The 17,955-nt window shown below is 36.5% G+C and overlaps 2 protein-coding genes across 2 annotated transcripts in view; one reads left to right on the forward strand and one right to left on the reverse strand.

Annotated features, from left to right (window-relative positions):
* Positions 1–10,929: 10,929 nt before the first annotated feature.
* LOC128866916 (nidogen) overlaps positions 10,930–17,955 on the reverse strand; it is a 32,922-nt gene continuing 25,896 nt past the window's right edge. The window contains exons 5-12 of the mRNA XM_054107968.1: positions 17,623–17,896; positions 15,118–15,260; positions 14,648–15,045; positions 14,412–14,569; positions 12,406–12,660; positions 12,146–12,320; positions 11,789–12,073; positions 10,930–11,571 (exon numbers count right to left, since the gene is read on the reverse strand). Of these exons, the coding sequence (XP_053963943.1) occupies positions 11,310–11,571; positions 11,789–12,073; positions 12,146–12,320; positions 12,406–12,660; positions 14,412–14,569; positions 14,648–15,045; positions 15,118–15,260; positions 17,623–17,896 (1,950 nt within the window). The 3' untranslated portion in view covers positions 10,930–11,309. The remainder of the gene's footprint in view (positions 11,572–11,788; positions 12,074–12,145; positions 12,321–12,405; positions 12,661–14,411; positions 14,570–14,647; positions 15,046–15,117; positions 15,261–17,622; positions 17,897–17,955) is intronic.
* On the forward strand, positions 13,829–14,301 carry LOC128866917 (uncharacterized). The gene has a single exon (XM_054107969.1). It carries the CDS (start codon positions 13,896–13,898, stop codon positions 14,259–14,261), a length of 366 nt encoding a protein of 121 aa, XP_053963944.1. The 5' UTR covers positions 13,829–13,895; the 3' UTR covers positions 14,262–14,301.

Below are 17,955 nucleotides of genomic sequence, written 5' to 3' on the forward strand. Positions count from 1 at the left end.
TTCGGCTACGGCGGCCGTAGATATGAGAGAATAAGCACGCTTGGGTATTATTTTCAGTCGATTATCCATTTCTATTATTTTTTTTATCAATTTATTTCATTCGTTGTCGATCTTTAATCAATTTTTCAGAACTAATGTTACTTTACGTCGTATAAAAGTATCGACTGAAATTTTAGCATAAAAATTAATTTTAATCCGTGGTAAATTTTTTGTCGATTTATTATTTTTACGATCCATTTATTACTATTTTTATCGGCTTCCTCGATTTTTCGATATTAAGATTGCTTTCATCACTTTACCACTTTAGTACTTCCAACAAACATTTCCTGTATTTCGTAGTCTACTATTCGCAGTCCTAACTATTCAACTATTAAAACTTACTAAAATATTCAAATTTCGCAAATATTAAAACCAGTATTCAAAAAATGGCACTTAAATAGCCAAAGCATCAAGTTTGAATTATAAAAGGAATTTTTTGCTTGTACCTCACATCAAATTGCTGCAGCTAACTATCTCTTACCAAATTTATTGAGCTTAGGAACTCTTGTAAGGAGTCGCTCTTAAAGACAAAAAGTTTAAGCAATGTAGACTGCAGGCAGTGTAACATTTTCATCAACTTTTGAGAGATGTTATAAATTTCTTGTTGTTTTTATTTTTTTAATGTTTTAAGTTCTTACAAAACCAGAAGGAAGCCAAAAACATGTTCAACTAATTTTTTTGTGAATCAGATTTCACAGGTAAAAACTTTTGTTAATATTAAAAGAATAAAATTAAATTTTATTTTTATTTTTACAAAACCAAAGTCGAAAAACTACCAAATTTTAATTATTATAATTTTTTTTTAAGTTTTTACAAAACCAGAAGAAAGTGTTAAAAATATTCAATTAACTTTTTTTCATTGAAAATGAAAATTATCAAAAGAGCCACATATTTGCATATACAGTAAAGTCGTATCTGCATATAGTGAACACTCCATATACTGAACACTTCGATATACTGAGCACCGAAATTTTTATATGGGGCACTCTAAAGAGTAAACAAAATTTTAAGAGCAACTCCTAACAGAGAGAAAAACACACAAAGATATTCAGAAATGATGCAGGTTATCCCCTAAACTGTAATTTTGCTGTTGATTGCTGGAAAAACCAGCAGTTCACACAAACATTAGCTTTTGATTAATTTTTTACCGAGTGGAATCAGTTGCAATCAAAGGTAACAGAGATATGTAAGAAACCTATATTAGAATGCATCAATGCAGCAGAACCAAATCTGAGCGAGGATGAAGGCAATGAATTCTACTGGACTTACCTCAACCAGAACATGGCATGATAAATACAGGGAAGTCCACGACGTAAAGAGTTCACTGCAAGTTGTTTCCTGGAGGTAACTTGACTCACCTTTTTTCGTCAACCTGTTTATTTAGTTGTGCCAAATTTCAATATTTCATGCATGTCTGTGTTTTATATCATCACACTTATTTGCATGAATATTGATCATGGAAATCGATTCAGCTGTACAGGAGTTTATAAAAGGTGAAGGAGTATTAGTTTGTATATACTAAACAAATTTCTGTATGTATGCATAAAAAGGTGTTTAATAGACTTACAAGTATACCAACATTCCGCACGAAATAAAAATAATCTAAGCCATTTGGCTTTAAACTTCTATTCACTGAAAACTGACGGTTTCATTAATTTTATGAAATGCATGCAAAATACTACTAATACATATACAAAATAAAAGTATTACTCTTAGAAAACTGACGATAAAATTTTCAAACTATTTAAAAAAAATTGAAATTTTGTTTTTATGTGTTCAAAAAAATCAAATAAATGTATTGGAAGAACTCTCTGGTTAGGCCCATTACAGTAGCTGCAATATGCCAGAACTAGGCAATGAGTCATGATTAGTCTATAGAGAAGAAAATAAAAAGTTTGAAACTATAATTTTAACAAAGATTTAAATTTTCAACTCAGTTACATATATAGTCATAAAAAAATAGCTGCCCAAGCCGAAAAACAAGTATTCAAGAAAATGCGCTACGTATATAAATCAATATTACACATAAGCCAATGGGTCCAGCAAATACTCATTTTTTACAACTTAAAATAAGCACTGTAGCATACAAACACGCATATAAAGTATCCTTTAATAGGTGTTTAGCCGAGCTCATCTCATCTAATTTTTGTCTGCACCTTAATGTTGTAGCGAGATATCTACGAGCCGACTTCAAAGTGAACAGAAGGCAAATATGCACTCAGAGGTTAAATATTGCTTGTTATAACGTAATTATTTCTCAAATATACTTAGATGGCTATTTACTTGTGACTGGCTATAGATAAAAAGTCATACGAGTATGCCATTCGACCGGGCGTATAAGTAATGTGCACAGTACCGTCGGAAGCATTTTATTCTCCACACAGACGTGGTATAAAGGAGTATCTGCTTTTATAAATTTATATTATAAAAAGTATAGCATTTTATTTCCTTTTTCTGTTCTCTTAATATCAGCTCATCGTTCTATTATTTCTAGCATTTTTCTGCTTATTATTTTTACTCTTTTATGTGACAATATTCCTTTATATATCGGCAAAAATGTCACCTCTAAGCACAAAAATACAGCGCTGCTGGCAGATATACAAACAAGATTTTTTTATTTTATTCTGTCTATAAAAACTGTGCCCTTTCTTGTACAAAATCAAGGCATTGAAACGACCAATGGGTAACCGCACTACCAAAGCAAGTGACATTTTTATAGAATCAAGCGTATAGTCGCTACTTGCAACGTTACTTCTCACCTTTTCGGTATTGCTAAAGGATTTGATATACTTATATTTTCGATTTCAATTTTGAAAACACCAACTTCAAGTTTTAACATGAAGCAGGAGGCCCTTGACAGTTCAGGTAGTTACTGGAATAAAGCATCTCGTCCCAATGTGTTAGAGTGTTTTGGTCATCGCCAATCAAATCATATAGTCGAATAATGGCTTAAATGCTTTATCCGTGACTTTTCTCAAAACCATTTCGTTTTTCTTCAACTCATGGACCAGTTAACGTCGATAAGGTTTGAGTGTTAAGCGTATCAGATAACGAAAAGGCAAACAAGCATGCAAAATAAATAAGATTTTCGTTGACCTGAACGAAGTTAGGTATACCTTGTGCTTTCTAAAAGCTCAGAATTACTGCATTCTTCTTCAAAAACGTATATACGGAATAGAAGCACGGACAGAGCAAAGCATACAAAGCTATGAAGTGTAAGTAGCCATATTTAAATGCGATAAAAGGCACGCAAAACGGCAATGGCAAATGGGAACCCCAACAGAAGGAACATAAAAATGGCTTTAACTGCAAGATGGCGCAAAATTAATGTTTCCAAATGGCGTCGTACGTCAATCATATTTGACACTTGTAAACTAAACAGCTGCAGTATACAAAAGGACAAGTAATGGAGTGCGTGAAGATGAAAATAAAGATTTCCATCACTCAAAATCATTTTTTAATTTCGTAAAAGAATTGAAATTTGATGATTAATTCTGCGCCACCTTGTATGTTAGTAATCATGAAAGTGTAAGCAAGTGGTCACACTCATTTTACAAGACTTTCTTTTTCAGCCTTAAAAGGCGTTCCCTGCTAGTGGCTGATTTTTTTCGTAAGTTTCAAGTGCAGAAAGATAAAGTATCTAAGCTAGGTAAATATTTTATATCATTTACTTGAATTACCTACCGCCCAAAAGGTAGCAAAGTGCCACTAAAATTTACTCTAAGTTTTAGTACGGCAAGAGAGCAAACGAGTAGCAAATTTGCCCCTAATTCCTTTTGTTGCTGTTCGGTGATAGTCTGGCTTAATGGCAGCAATGCTCTCCAAGATTAAGCATTGCACTCGATAACTTCAACAACTTTCTGTTCTACGTATTCTGTAATTAGTTTTGAACAATAAAAACTTTTTTTTTATTTACTTATAGCATCTGTTATGGCAAAAACTAATAAGAATCGTTAGCAAAAAATAAACAAGTTTTGGAAAACACAGCCAATTTCTAATTTTTAAAAAGAAACTAATAGCCTAATTTCCTCAGCAATTTAGCTGCAATAAAATGCTCGCTCTTTTAAAGTGGAGAAATATCAAACGTTTCTATTAAAAAGGCTTATTTTGTTTATATTCGAGGCTTGCTCTATTTTTATTTAAATAAATCGTCTGCAAGTTCCATGTTTTCGGTTGTATGGCATTTTTATATTTCCTAATAATAATAAGATTTTTGACTTTCTTTATATCAGAAAATATATTAACATTCATTTATGAGCAAATATATATATTTTTTTTAATTTTATTTTATATATTTTTGCTAAAATAAATAAAAACGTCATTCATGTTCTGCATGCGAACTTTACCACACAAATTTTAAATAACAATTCCGCTTTTGTTTGCCCCTGAGAGTATGCATCTTATAAAATTTGTTTACATTCGTAAAACGGCAATCACTGCTAGCACAACATTTTCTGTTAAGCCGGCAATGTTAAGTTAACATTCCTTTGAAAAAGAGTTGCGTTACAACAATTGAATAGGAATTTAAGCATTTAAATGCGTTTTTAACTGTGTTACACATAAACCGCACTTAGGGCTAGGTGCAAATAGACTATAAATTAAGAAATAGAATAATGTAGTGCGCATATATACTAATTATATATAAAAAAATCGCTGTAGATATTCAAAGGAATAAATATTTGTAGAGGCACCAATGGTATTACACATACTAGCGTAGCAGTAATCCATACGCTTAAGTGCAATAAATAATACTTAGCTTAAGCACGCTACTATTTTTATGCATAAATATATAGGCATGTGTGCATGTATGTAGGTATGTGCATACGAGTAGGTACATAGAGTGTGTATTGAATGGATTAGAGAATTATGCTAAGAGAGAATTGAAACATTTTGGTAAAACTGATAAACGCTTTGGTATACTATAATTGCTTTACATGAAACGAAAGTAGTAAATTAGGTATGAAATGATCAGAAGAAGAAATTGTAAAAATACGAAGATCTACATGTGTACGTAAAATGATGTTACAACAACAAAATTAGCGAAAAGTAAAAACATAAACTGTGTTTAGTTATAATTCTTTTTTGTTTAAGAACTGTAAGTATAGAGTTTAGAAACGAAACTTCAGAGAATGAATTTTATTAGCAATAAGCGGTGTTGAAGTGTTGAGGTTAAACTGTTAAAGGACTGTTAAACCCATTGGTTGAGGAAACTGCAAATCGATGTGTTAGTAGATGCTCCTATCTGTGTATGCTATAAGGCCTTTCACGGTGTTAAACAAACTTGTAGGATTAAGTACGCATAGAGCTAGTGAAATTACGTTAATTCAATACATGTACATATAAATATGTATTTGTATTATGTATATATTGTATATGCACCTAAAAAACCTTACATGGAAATTTGATACACCTGCACTTAACATACACACATACATATACAAGTTATATAGGCATCATATTGTAAATATATAAAACGGAAAAGAAATATATAAATGTAAATAAATATAATACAGTAGATTTATACGAGTACTACTAAGAGAAAGTAAGGCATACATACACACTCATATATATATATATATATATATATATATACATCTATTACCATTAGTATACGCAAGAAACCCACAAAGTCAATGCGTAGCGCTTTGAAGTAAAATTAAAACTATTTTTTAAATACCAAGTATCAATTCACAATCACGTTTAGAGATATTTATTTGAATGAAAAAAAAAAATGTTAGTTTATAGCACCTAGAATTTTAAATTAATATGAAATTTTATTTAAATTGCGAAAAAAATTAATTTAAGTGCAAGAGGAACAACCTAAATTGAAATTAACAAGAGCATATTGGCGCATAGTTTGTAGGCAAAAAAAGATACAAAATTACATTTGAACAAAATTTAGATAACAATTAGGAAAACGTGCAATTATAAGATTTAAAAAGTCGTTTCAAGTTTCTTTGTGTCCTATTTTCAGTGCATTTTTTGCATTAAATACATACGAATTTTAACTGTACGCCTTTCTGATTTGTTTTTTTTTTTATTTATATGTAAATGCAGCACATTAGGTCACCTGTACACTTAGCAAGTTAAAACAAAATGTAAATAACTATTAGAAACTATAGAATATATATATTTATTTATTGTATATGCATAAGTAAAGAAAAAATAAATAACTGATAAGTAAAGTAAAAAATATATGGAAAGATATTAAATGCAATTTCTAAAATAATAAAAAAGTAGTTATAATAAATTAAATAAGAAAATAATAAAGAAATAATAAATAAATAAAAAACAATCAATTATTATTATGTAATAAATAAGTATATAAAAATAAAATATGTATATATATATATATGTATATTATATAAATGTGCATATATTTGCATGTACTCATATTTAAAAGAAAGAAAGAAAGTATATCACAAAAAATCTAAACCAATTAAATTCTAGAGATACGAAGTAGCGAATTAGGAACAAAATCATTCAATAAATAAAAAGTAACTGTAATTGTTGCAGCTATAACAGAAAAATTGTAAGTAGTTCAACTTGAAAAAAAAGTTTAATTAAAAACACAACACGTTAACGTTGTAAATGTATCTATAAAATGCAATTTAAAATGAAATTTGGTGCAACAAAAAAAAAATAATAAAAATTTTAATTGGTAGTGAAAAACAATGTAATTTGGAGAAAATATGAAAAAATTAAATAAATAAAGAAGTATTCATTGAAGTTTCCTAATTTTATGCAAATTTTATTATGAAAGAAAGGTGTTGGTGCCTTTGTTATTGTAACGGCATAAAAAATTTTCTCCGGTAACGCAGAACTGACAGTCTGTGGAACGTCAAGGGCGCCAACGTCATTTGTGGTGAGTTTACAGTCGATGGCAAGCATGAAGTGACGATACTAAATTTATATGTGACACATAACCTCACTTTTTCAACAGGCATGGTGGTGGTGATGGTAGGGCAGGTGTTGTCTGAGTGGCATAGCCTAAATCCAAGTAGCACCACTTTAATACACCACTTGTAGAACCACTACTTTTTATTAGTCGAACCATTTCCATTTCAATGTGAATCTATTCGTCTATTTTTTTCTCCAATTTTTTTTCAAGTTAATTATCGAGAACTCCCCAAGCATTCTACGTCATAAAGCACTCAGACTTGAGTACTCACACAGATAGGGGAGACTGTTTCTTTAGATTCTTCTCCGTCTACGGTTGTTCGGCCACCCCATCTTCGTGGCATTGTCTCTCACAGGCCAGTAGGCGACGTAATTCTGAATATATTTGCTTATGGCTTTCTTAACAGCTCGTCAGTTCTCAATTTTTTTAAATTAAGCCACGTTTGTTTAGTTATTTTGCGGGTATTCGTGTTAGTCCATCTGTCAACGGCCTGCTTCAGGAATAGCGAAAAGATCTCCCTTTTGTGCACGCCTTGCGGGCAGACAATTTCTACCGCTTCGGATTCGTTAGAAGATGTCCCCTGTCTTGTCAGTTTATCAGCTTTCACATTTCCTTCTATGTTCCAATGGCCAGGTACCCAGAGGAGAGTGACGTCTGTTGTATGCGCTGCAGCATTAAGTTTTCTGTTGGTTGTAGTTGATATTAAAGCTAAGATAGCTGTTTGACTATTTCAAAAAATACATATTTGTGTTAATTGTTGTGGATGGTTTCAAATTATCCTGCAAGCTTCTCTTATCCTAAGAACTTCTGCTTGAAAGACACTTTTACGATTCCTTAGGTAAAAAAGACTTGGAAATTTCGAGGCCTTTCGAATATACATGGGTGCCGACGCCACTAGCTATCTTGGATCCGTCAGTGTAAAGTGCACTTGTATTCTCTTTGACTACTGAATTAAAATCTCATTCGCGTGAGGAACTTTGCGTTTAACTTTATTTTAAAGTCTGAAGTAGCAGTAGTAAAATCTGATGAGTTGCTACTAAACCTTTGAGTGTCTAAAACAACACTACGACCAAAAATCCAAGCATTCCAAAAACCACCTTCTTTTATCCAGAAGGCGCAATTCGTAGCTATTTTTCATAGTTGTAAGTCTATTGGTAACAGGTAGAATCTGACATTAAGTGCCTCTGCTGGACTAGATTCTATAGCTCCAGTTATTCCTGCGTGGGCTGCTTGTTGTACGCTTGTTAGCCACCTAACGTTGTACTCTTTGTTTAATGCAGGCCACCGTATTAATGCTCTGTGTGACATCATCGGTCTTACGGTATACATCCATAGTGCAAGTTTAGTCTTTAAGCCCCAGCTTCTACTGATAATACTTTAGCAAATGTAATAAGCATACTTCGATCATGCATTGCAAGGTATTAAAAAGGGGATCCAAAACGGGAAAAGAAAATTGAAGGCACTGCCTACTACTTTTACTTTAGTACTGTTTTCGTGCATATTTAGATATATATGTATACTTATAAGTTAGTTAAATAAAAGTACAGGTTGATTGAAAAGTCACACATATCAAAGGTCAGAGTTGCAAATATTATCAGATAAGTTAATGCGCAAATAGTTCGCTGGTATTCTGCGAATGAGCAACGATAAAACTGTAAAAAAGATCTTCCACACGGCGAGAGAAGAAGAGATCAGCTGGAAAAAAATGGAGAAATGACACAGAAGGAGACCTAAGAACTATGGACAAATCTGATATCAAACGAAAAGCTGATGACCAAGTGACGTGGAGGGAAATTATAACGGAAGCAGTGGTTCGCTCCGAACTGTGATGCTATGATGATGATGCTGGTTGATTGAAAAGTAAGAGAGCAAAAAGAAGAGAACGTAATTTTTGAAGGCTACGGTTTTTTTTTTTTTTTTTGTTCTAGTTAGTATTCTTATTCCAATGATCCTGCAATATCTTAATACCATCTTTCTCTACAAAGTACTTGGTAAGTAGGTAGGAGAAATGGGTGAAGTACCAGTCTGGCACTCCTCAAGTAGCACAGAAGCGCCGTTTTGATACCATTATGAGACCTCCAACAGGCAGATACCTACCGCCATCCAGAGCTGTTGGTATAATGGAGGAGATTGATTGGATTGAGGTTGGCGCACTACCCTAGGCTGTCGAAGAAAGGAGCACCCGCACAGCAACCTTAGTCATCTAACTGCCAAACCCGGATATTTGCAGAGAAAGTGCTCTACAGTCTCTTTGAAAGGTCCCCACAGCTTCTGCAATGGGGGTTAAATGGTAACCCTAGCTTTTCCGCGTGTGTGCCGATCGTCCAGTAACCGGTAAACACAGCTACAAGTTTGAAAATATAATGACTTTCTGAGTCCTTCGTATATCGTATTGCGGCCAAAGGGTTTTCGAAATACCACATGAATAAATGGAGCTCCATATTTTCTGCGCTTTCCTGAGAAATAATTTGTGCAGTTCCCCTTTAACAACTGTTAAGGGTGATGCCGATGATCCGGTAGATTGATGAAGTGAAGAAAATGGTTTTGGCCAATTCTCAAATCACCATTAGAGAAGTTGCTAAGGACCTAAACATATCGATTGGCCCCTGCCATTCGTTTTTTTTCAATGACTTCGGCATAAGACGGGTCGCCCCACAATTCGTACCAAAACTGCTCAATTTCAACCAAAAGCAGCATCGCATGAATGTTGCTAATGAAATGTTGGCATCTGAACTCTGTCCGCGACAACCTAAATTTGCTCCAGAGGGTCATAACTGGTGACAAATCGTAGGTTTATGGTTATGACGTGGAAACCAAAGCTCAATCATCTCAATAGAAGCTGCCGCACGAACCAAGACCGAAAAAGCGCGCCAAGTTCGGTTGAATGTAAAAGTTTTGCTTACCGTTTTCTTCGATTTCAGGGGTTTTGGTTTTTACGTTTTACAGCGAGATATAATTTTTTCTACAATATACTTAAAGTGCTTTGAAACCGTGGAAAGTTTGGAAATCGGCCTATAGTTCGCGTGTCTTCTGGAAGGCACAAAAGGCCTCTTTGTTTCGTTAATCTATGAACTTTAAGATGGGTACGGGATTGGCCTTCCGCATCCCAGCAAGATTCCGGGGCTACCAGCTTTGCCCTCAAGCTGGCGCGAGCATTTCCTTATCGCAATTCGTAAGGTTATGCTGCATATGCTTGGTCGCTAGAGCCTCGTTCGTTTTGGGTAGGTAGTACCATATGAAATTGGGGTTAGCAGTTGGGAGGGATAGGCTTTATATTCGCGTCACCAATCCTATAAACCCACATAAGATAGTGTTTAGTGCTCACAAAACTCATTGTTCCATTGCCGGCGTGCAAAAGCTCACAAATCTGCCGCAACATATTTCTCTCAAACACTCCAAGGGACGCCTCAGCGGTTATTGTCATCGTTCAAGCTTCTATACCATACGTTCGGACGGGCATAATGAGGGACTTAAAAAGTGTTAGCTATATTCGACGAGAACCGACTTTACTACACAATTGCCTCCATTGTCCAAAGCAGCACTCGTTGCCAAGAGATATTCTCCGTTCGATTTCAAGGCTGGAGATATTCTCCACTAGATTTCAAGGCTCGGTGTTGATGCTGCTTCCTAAATAAACGAAGTCTTCAAAATCATAACTCCACCACAGTTTGCTGATTCTTGCGGTCCGTGCTGGAACTGCGTTGTTCGCACAAGCCGGTTAGTTTCTGTGTGGTGGCATGGTTTTCTTCTCTCTGCTCAATTGCTCTATAGGAGGATTTTTGAGTATCTTATTTTTATCTGCACAATTTGTCGCAGATCACTCTCCAAGCAATCACTGTCTAGCAATGGTCGATTAAACTGCCTAAAGCAATTCGGTTAGTTTGTTACTCTCTCAGTGAATGCCTTCTTGGATATGAACATTGGTCGAGCCGTGAAATTGTACACTGTCTTTCATAAATATTAAAAATAAACTCATAGTTTTCCAAAAATTGTAGATATGTATTTCGCTCTATTTCTTAGATTTACCAAAAAATATATAAATATATTTTCGAACACATTTCTATGGACTATTACGCACTCACACGTATTTATAAAAAATTACAAAAAAAAATAAATCATTGGTGTTTTAGCTTACATTTATAAATAATTTTTTGTTTCATCTTCCATGTGTGTGTATATAATTTACGTGAATACAAAAAATCGCTTTATTAAAAACAAAAAAACATCTTTTAGTTATGAAGTTTGTGCCATAAATTTAAGTTGCTGTTGTGTGTAATAAAAATGTTTGCATTAAGGGCGAAAATTCGAATAAATTAAGTTTTTAAGTGTTTGGATTTATTAAATATATAAGAAAGAAATCGTCGCTGCTCTAAAATGGCACACCATATTGCGGCACATTGCAGGTCTTCGACTTAGTGGTGCACTTGCAGCTCTTGCCCGAAGGCGCTTTGCTGTTCACCAAGCAAATTCGGGCATCAACACAGCCACCATTGCTGATCTGGCAGGCGCTGGTAAGTTGAGGGCAGCTATCCTCGATGGCAGTCATGCCGTACATTTTGTGGCTGCCGAAGAAAGGCGTCTGAATGCCCTTTTGGCGGTTGCCGAAAGTGTCGACGCTTTCCAACTTTTTGCTAAAATATAAATGAAAAATAAGTATGGGGGATTATTGACCGGTTGACCGGTTATAGAATATAGGTTAAGGGTTATGAACTATAGGTTAAAAATTATAGGTTATAATTTATAGATTATAGGTTGCAGCTTATAAATTGTAGTTGAGAAATTATAGTTTCTAGATTTGCGATAATGAATTATAGATTGTAGATTAAAATAAAAATGTTAGCCGCTTACGTTGTCCAATCAGTCCAGTAGAATTGATTGTGTGTGAACGTCAAGCCGAATGGATAGGTTAGGTCATTGGAAATCGTGCGCAATTGCTTCGAGTAGGAATCGATGCACTCCACCTTCTTCGTGCCAGCGTCAGCATAGCAAAGCTCACCGCTGCTTTCGAGTATGACCAGTGAATTGGGTAGATTGACAGCATCACTCCCCAACAACAATTCACGTCCGGTGCCATCAAGATCAGCCATTTCGATTTTTGGCGATTCGCGATTCCAATCGGACCAATAGAGTTTTCTAAAAGATTTTTAAAGATTTTTTTCAATCAGTTTCTTATTTAACTTTTAAAATCTATGTCACTGCGCTTACTCTCTGTACGGATCGACGGCAATGCCACGAGGATTTACCAAATTCTTATTTACCAACACTGCGCGCAATGTGGGATCTTCCAAACTGGCCACCTCAATGGTGTCTTTCACTGAATCCGTCCAATAGATGCGTCGAGAAATGCAATCGATAGCAATACCTTCTGGTGATTCAATATCTGTTAAAGAAACGAAAGTGAGGATTTAAAGTTTAAAACCTTAATTTGCAAGAAGTTTTTAAACCCTCTTTCACATTTTACTCACCCTCTTCTAAGAATGTCTTGGCATCTGTTCCATCATACTTGGCACTGATGATTTTCTTTGATGAAATATCACCCCAGTAAATGCGTCCCTCGACACAATCCTTATCAAGTCCAATAGCCATTGAAGCAACCGAAATTGGTTTCACATTTTTACCACTCAGCGGTACGCGCACAATAACTACACCTTGACTCACGAGCAGAAAACCCGATTCGTGCTGCTGGCGTTCCAAACAAATAGAGCCATTGCCATAGAAGCCTGAAATGAAGGAGAACACGTGACTAGAATTGAATTTAGAATAATTGTCGAAAGTTTTTCGAAACAAAGTTTTCAACTGGATATAATAAAAAAAGTTACGTGGACTAGTTTCTTACACAGAAATGCCCAAAAATATTACAGCGTAAATTTGTTCAAGCTTTAAACGAACTAAGACATATACTCCTAGTCATTTGAAAGCAAAAATTCGATCGCAGTTAAATTCGCTTGATAATTCAAGTATTTGGAAGCTCTTCGTTGTAAGCCCTAAAAAAGCTAATCAAAAATAAAAAAGCTAATAAAGCTAAACAAAAATATAAATGTTGGGATGTTTCCACAGCTAATTTCCTTCTATAACCGCAATCGTAACCTCAAAAAATTCCTCGAATCGCTAGCCGGCAACACTTGGAAACAAAATAACGATACCTTGTTGAGAAAATATAAAGCGTTTGTCTGGCAAGTACTTAATCCAATATGGGCACTGGGGACTGGAGGGAAGTAATGAACGAAGCTATGAAACTGACAAAGTGCACAAACCACAAGACGGCCATGGTATGCCAGCTGATGTCGCCTCATTTTAGCTCACGAGATTCAGCAACCCATAAATAGTCGAACTATTATTCGACATTCATTGCACGTCAATTTAACGCATGTTAGATTGGGTGGCTGCCAACGCAATGTATGGAGGATACACTTGCTATGTCTAGGGCCGCTAAGCATCTGGAAAATTACTTTCGGAAGCATCAGTGTCGCGTCTTGGCAAGCTAAAACTGAGACAGAAATCGTTAGGTAGGAAACCCACCTTCGTGCCATGTAGACTCATTAGACGGTATTCTGCATTATGCCCACTGTTAAGCTGACGTAGGAACCAGGAAAACGTGTTAGCAACTTGTACCCACTTCATAGGCTTTATGCCACATTTAGGTACTTTGTTAATGTACTCATTTTCTCGACGAAATTTGGTCTAAGCTGGCACTTCCAAGTAGATAGTGGAATATTTAGCCTTTGCGCTGAGTTTGTCATATAAATAGTCGAAAACACTAGTACCAACAAAAATGAGTCACAAAGATTTCAACGCAACGCAATTCGCTCTAATCTTTCTCAGAATACTTGAAACCTCTTCTATTTGCTTTGCATACAAAAAATTCTATTTTCACTGAGCTTTAGCTTTCACTCAAAATATCTTTCAGTGTCTGTTCAACATTTTCGATATAAGCAGTTTTTCCATATTTGAAAAAATGTTTTCTCAAAATTTGATGTGTAAAATTCATTATTTGGCAAAACTAACTACAATACACGGTCTCTCACCGAAGAAATTGCCAACCCCGCAACCGGCGAAGCTTAAACGAAACTTCTCAACACCATCGACGCTGAAAGTAAAGGGGCCGCAAATAAAAGGTGGGCTCCCTCCGAAAAAGCCAGAAATGACAACAATGGGTGGCCTACGTGAATTTCTACTGCATCCGCTCACTTGGGATCGCAATAATGGTTACTTCAATATATTGCTGGGTTTGGCCATTTTCGGTTACTGCTTTTGCACGCATTGTAAAAGCGAAGGACCGCGTACAGTTTCATATGAGCAAAAAGGAAAAAATAAAAATTAACTGAATAACGTTTGAATGACCTCACCTACAAAAACAACAATAGAGAAAATGTATTTGATTTGAAGGGGGTATGCTGACGCGCATGGAAACGCAGCGCACGCATTTTCTAACTTGCGTCGAATAGTTTATATTTTCGTTCTTCTCACTTACCCTGGTTGCAGACACAGACCAAACCATTGTTGGTGGACAAACATTTGGCGTTCATGTCGCACATTTGTGGCGTATTCAGACAGTTCTTATCCTCCACACAAACATAGCCATCACCGTGGAAACCGGCATTGCACTGGCACTCATACCTGGCAGGATCGCTGCAGAAAAATTTTAATATTTTTTAAAACTATTTTAGAAAACAACCAAAACTTTTCGTCACTCTTAAATGCACTCACTCGGTAGGCTCACAGGTCGCGTGTACACCACAATTATTTCGCACATTGCACGGCGGCGGTATACTGCGGCAACCTTCCAACGCATCACCCGCATAACCCTCAATGCAGTCGCAATATTGCACCCCTTGTATGGAGTCCCACTTGCAGATCGCATTTGCACCACAGAAGACTGGGCCACAACGACCAGCTGGCACGCAAATATCCGATACATCACGCTCATACCCGGCTAGACACTGACAGACGCCAGCGTCACAGAAAGCATTCTGACCACAGGTAGAATTGTCACGGCAATCGGGTGCCAGTTGGCAGCGGTATCCATCCCCTTCATAGCCATCCTCGCAGATGCAACGGGACTCATTGTATTCGCAATAGGCGTGTGGATCACAAACATCAGCATTCTAGTTGCGGAAGATTAATTTATTTATTGTTTATGTATAGTCTCGCTTTTGTTGTGATTTGATAAAACTTACATAGGCACAGGAATTGTCAATGATTTCGCAGTTGTAGCCATCGCCTTGGAAGCCGTGATTGCAGGTGCAAGCATGACGCATTTCATTTTCGTACCACTCGCAGGTGGCGTTTATGTGGCAGTTGGCATCCACATCACAGGGTACTGAAATCGAAAATTTGAAATGAGAACTTTTTTAGACACTTATTAACTGAAAGAATATGAAAAAATATAATAATAAAGCAGAGGTGCAGACAGGGCCGTAGAGAGCATATCCGGGCCCGGGGGAAAATCCGGGCCCCGGGGGAAAATTGCAAATGCGGGCCCTTTCAAATGATATCTAATTCATATCAATACGTATAATCTCGAGTCCGGGCCCCTCTGAAAACTCCGGGCCCGGGGGAAAAAGTACCCGATCCCCCCCCCTCTCGTCGGGCCTGGGTGCAGAGCTACTCTAGAGAAAGTGATCTATACATAAATTAATTGCGGGCCGCTTAGTAACATTTTTTACCAAAGCTACTAAATTTTTCACAATAAATCTCCGCAAACTTACATGGCATCTAAACAACTTAAGTACCTCGATAAAGTGCTGAGTGTTAGATTTATCTTAAAAATGATTTTACAATGATTATAACTCTACTAGGATAATTTGATGATCTTGTAGTCATCCAAAAACCAGTAGAGAAAAGTTATGTAGGGCTTAAATGGCAATTGCTGAAACAAACGCCTCGCCTCGGGTGAAATTGGGTGCGTTGTGATGCTACATCTCTTCAACCATCGAGCGTCTCCGATTAATCCCATCAGTCCCTTGGAATAAATATCCATCAACAGATTTCTTTTGATTGGCGCGATCACCGCTTAAGCGATTCTGGCCGAGTTTAACAAGACGCGGGTAGTTTCTTTCTCGTGCTTCGATACTCCCCATCGCTAATGTGCATAGGTCCAAAAATCTTCCGTAAAATATTTTTCTCAAACATTCCAAGAGGCGCGTCATGGAATGTTGTCATCGTCCTTGAAGATGATTCCATGTGTAGAAGTACACGCAAGTGGGGACAGTCCCTGATTTCCATTCACTTGGAAGTGGCCAGGACGATTCTTGTGCATACGGTCCATACTGCTCTGAACAAGTATTCTCTAGGTGACTCCTGAACATCCGTTTGAGAGCCAGCTGTTCCATCATACTTGTCGCTTCTTTATGCTTGCCTATTAAGCAAAGCCACTCCGATAACAGTATATGTGTTATCTAATGCTCATTTCCAGTCAATTTTCACCATATCTGCCTTGTACTCATTTTTCCCCAGCTTCCTTACTAAAACATTTCCCTAAGCAGCATTTTGCAAGTGGAAAAAGCAACTTCGTACCCTTGCACCTTGCCTTGTAGACTCATCTGTCTTACAGTCTGCCTTTAGACCTCTATAACTCGAGAGGTAAATATGGTGAAATCTGCCTTAATTGGGTATCTCCCGCAAAAATCCGTGATAGTTCAGCACAAGTTTAGAATTGAAAGGAACAGAGCCCTTAGAGCTCAAGGTTCTGCCTGATTGTCACTAGATATACAGATAAAATATCTTCCTGGACATTCATTCTTGAATACATCCTCCATAATGACTGAAATTTCGGCTTGGAAACTGCTGTTAGTAATCGAGTATAAATATACGGGGTGCTTTCAGGCTGGCCTCTGGAAAAGGCACCACCTCATCGTACTGATGATTACACTATAGGGTGCAGGATTTCCGATGAACTTTAATGCTCTCGTACATAAAATTCCATTTAGAATGGAATTGTGGATGGGCGGACATTTTTGGATTTTTGGTCCAAGCATTAAGTCAATATTTCCCTTCAACTTAATGCAAAGAAATGATGTTTAAAGAAAAGGTAGTTGCAGGTAGGGTCTGGATTTATTACTGCTATGCAAATAACCAAGATTTCTTTATAAATCTCAGCAGTTAGTCGAAGGAAAGATAATGTAGTTCATAGAGCCCCTTACTGCGGGCTTCAAGATATATGATTATAAAGCGTAATGCGTAATTGTGTTTGGCAGCTAATTTGAATATGCTCTACGATCGATTTAAGTTGATCTAATTAATAGTGATGTTTTTTAACCCAAGACCTTAAATTAATTTTCAATATTACCAAAGACAAATTAGTCAGAAAAACTCGTCGAGCTCACTGGTTGAAAGCGAAAAATGAGATGATTTCTTCTAAGTTGTCATTTGAACTATATAATTTAAAAATGGAAGTTCAACTGAATTGGACTCGAAATCCCCGGAGAGAAGCTTAAAATCTTACTGATATCCGAAGAGCTTTAGCAGCAGGCAGTGGCTTAAAAACAGATAGTAAAGAGCAAAGTAATGTAGTTGGTTATTTTCTGGAATTAAGAAGAAGGTAGATTAGGTTATGGTGTTTGCCCCTCTCCGTGGAGATGTGACTTTGTCGGTTACTAAAATTCACTAGATGTGGCAGCTAAACTAAGTACTACCTACTACATTCGGCACCCGAAGCTCGTGTGAACAATTCAATTACTCACGTAATTCATCTGACTTAAAGTCAGTGTTGTATTGCGACGAGTAGCGGCACATTTGGGAATCCTCGCTCAACTCGTAACCATCTGGGCACATACAATCGCCTAAAAAGTTGCACTGCGGTTCAATTTGATGTTCATCGGGCATAATCCGTACACAGCGGCCATTTTCCAAAACTTGATCGTGACCGCATATTTGATTGCATTCATAGCCATTGCCCTCAAAACCACTGCGACACTGGCAACGACTCTCAACGCAGTCGGCGTCATGAGAACAGCGCTAGAGGGAGATAGGTGAATAAGAAAGAGGGAGAGAAACAGAAGTACCAAGACACATTA

Source organism: Anastrepha ludens, chromosome 6 (genome assembly GCF_028408465.1).
Source record: "Anastrepha ludens isolate Willacy chromosome 6, idAnaLude1.1, whole genome shotgun sequence".
NCBI classification, from domain to species: Eukaryota; Metazoa; Arthropoda; class Insecta; order Diptera; family Tephritidae; genus Anastrepha; species Anastrepha ludens.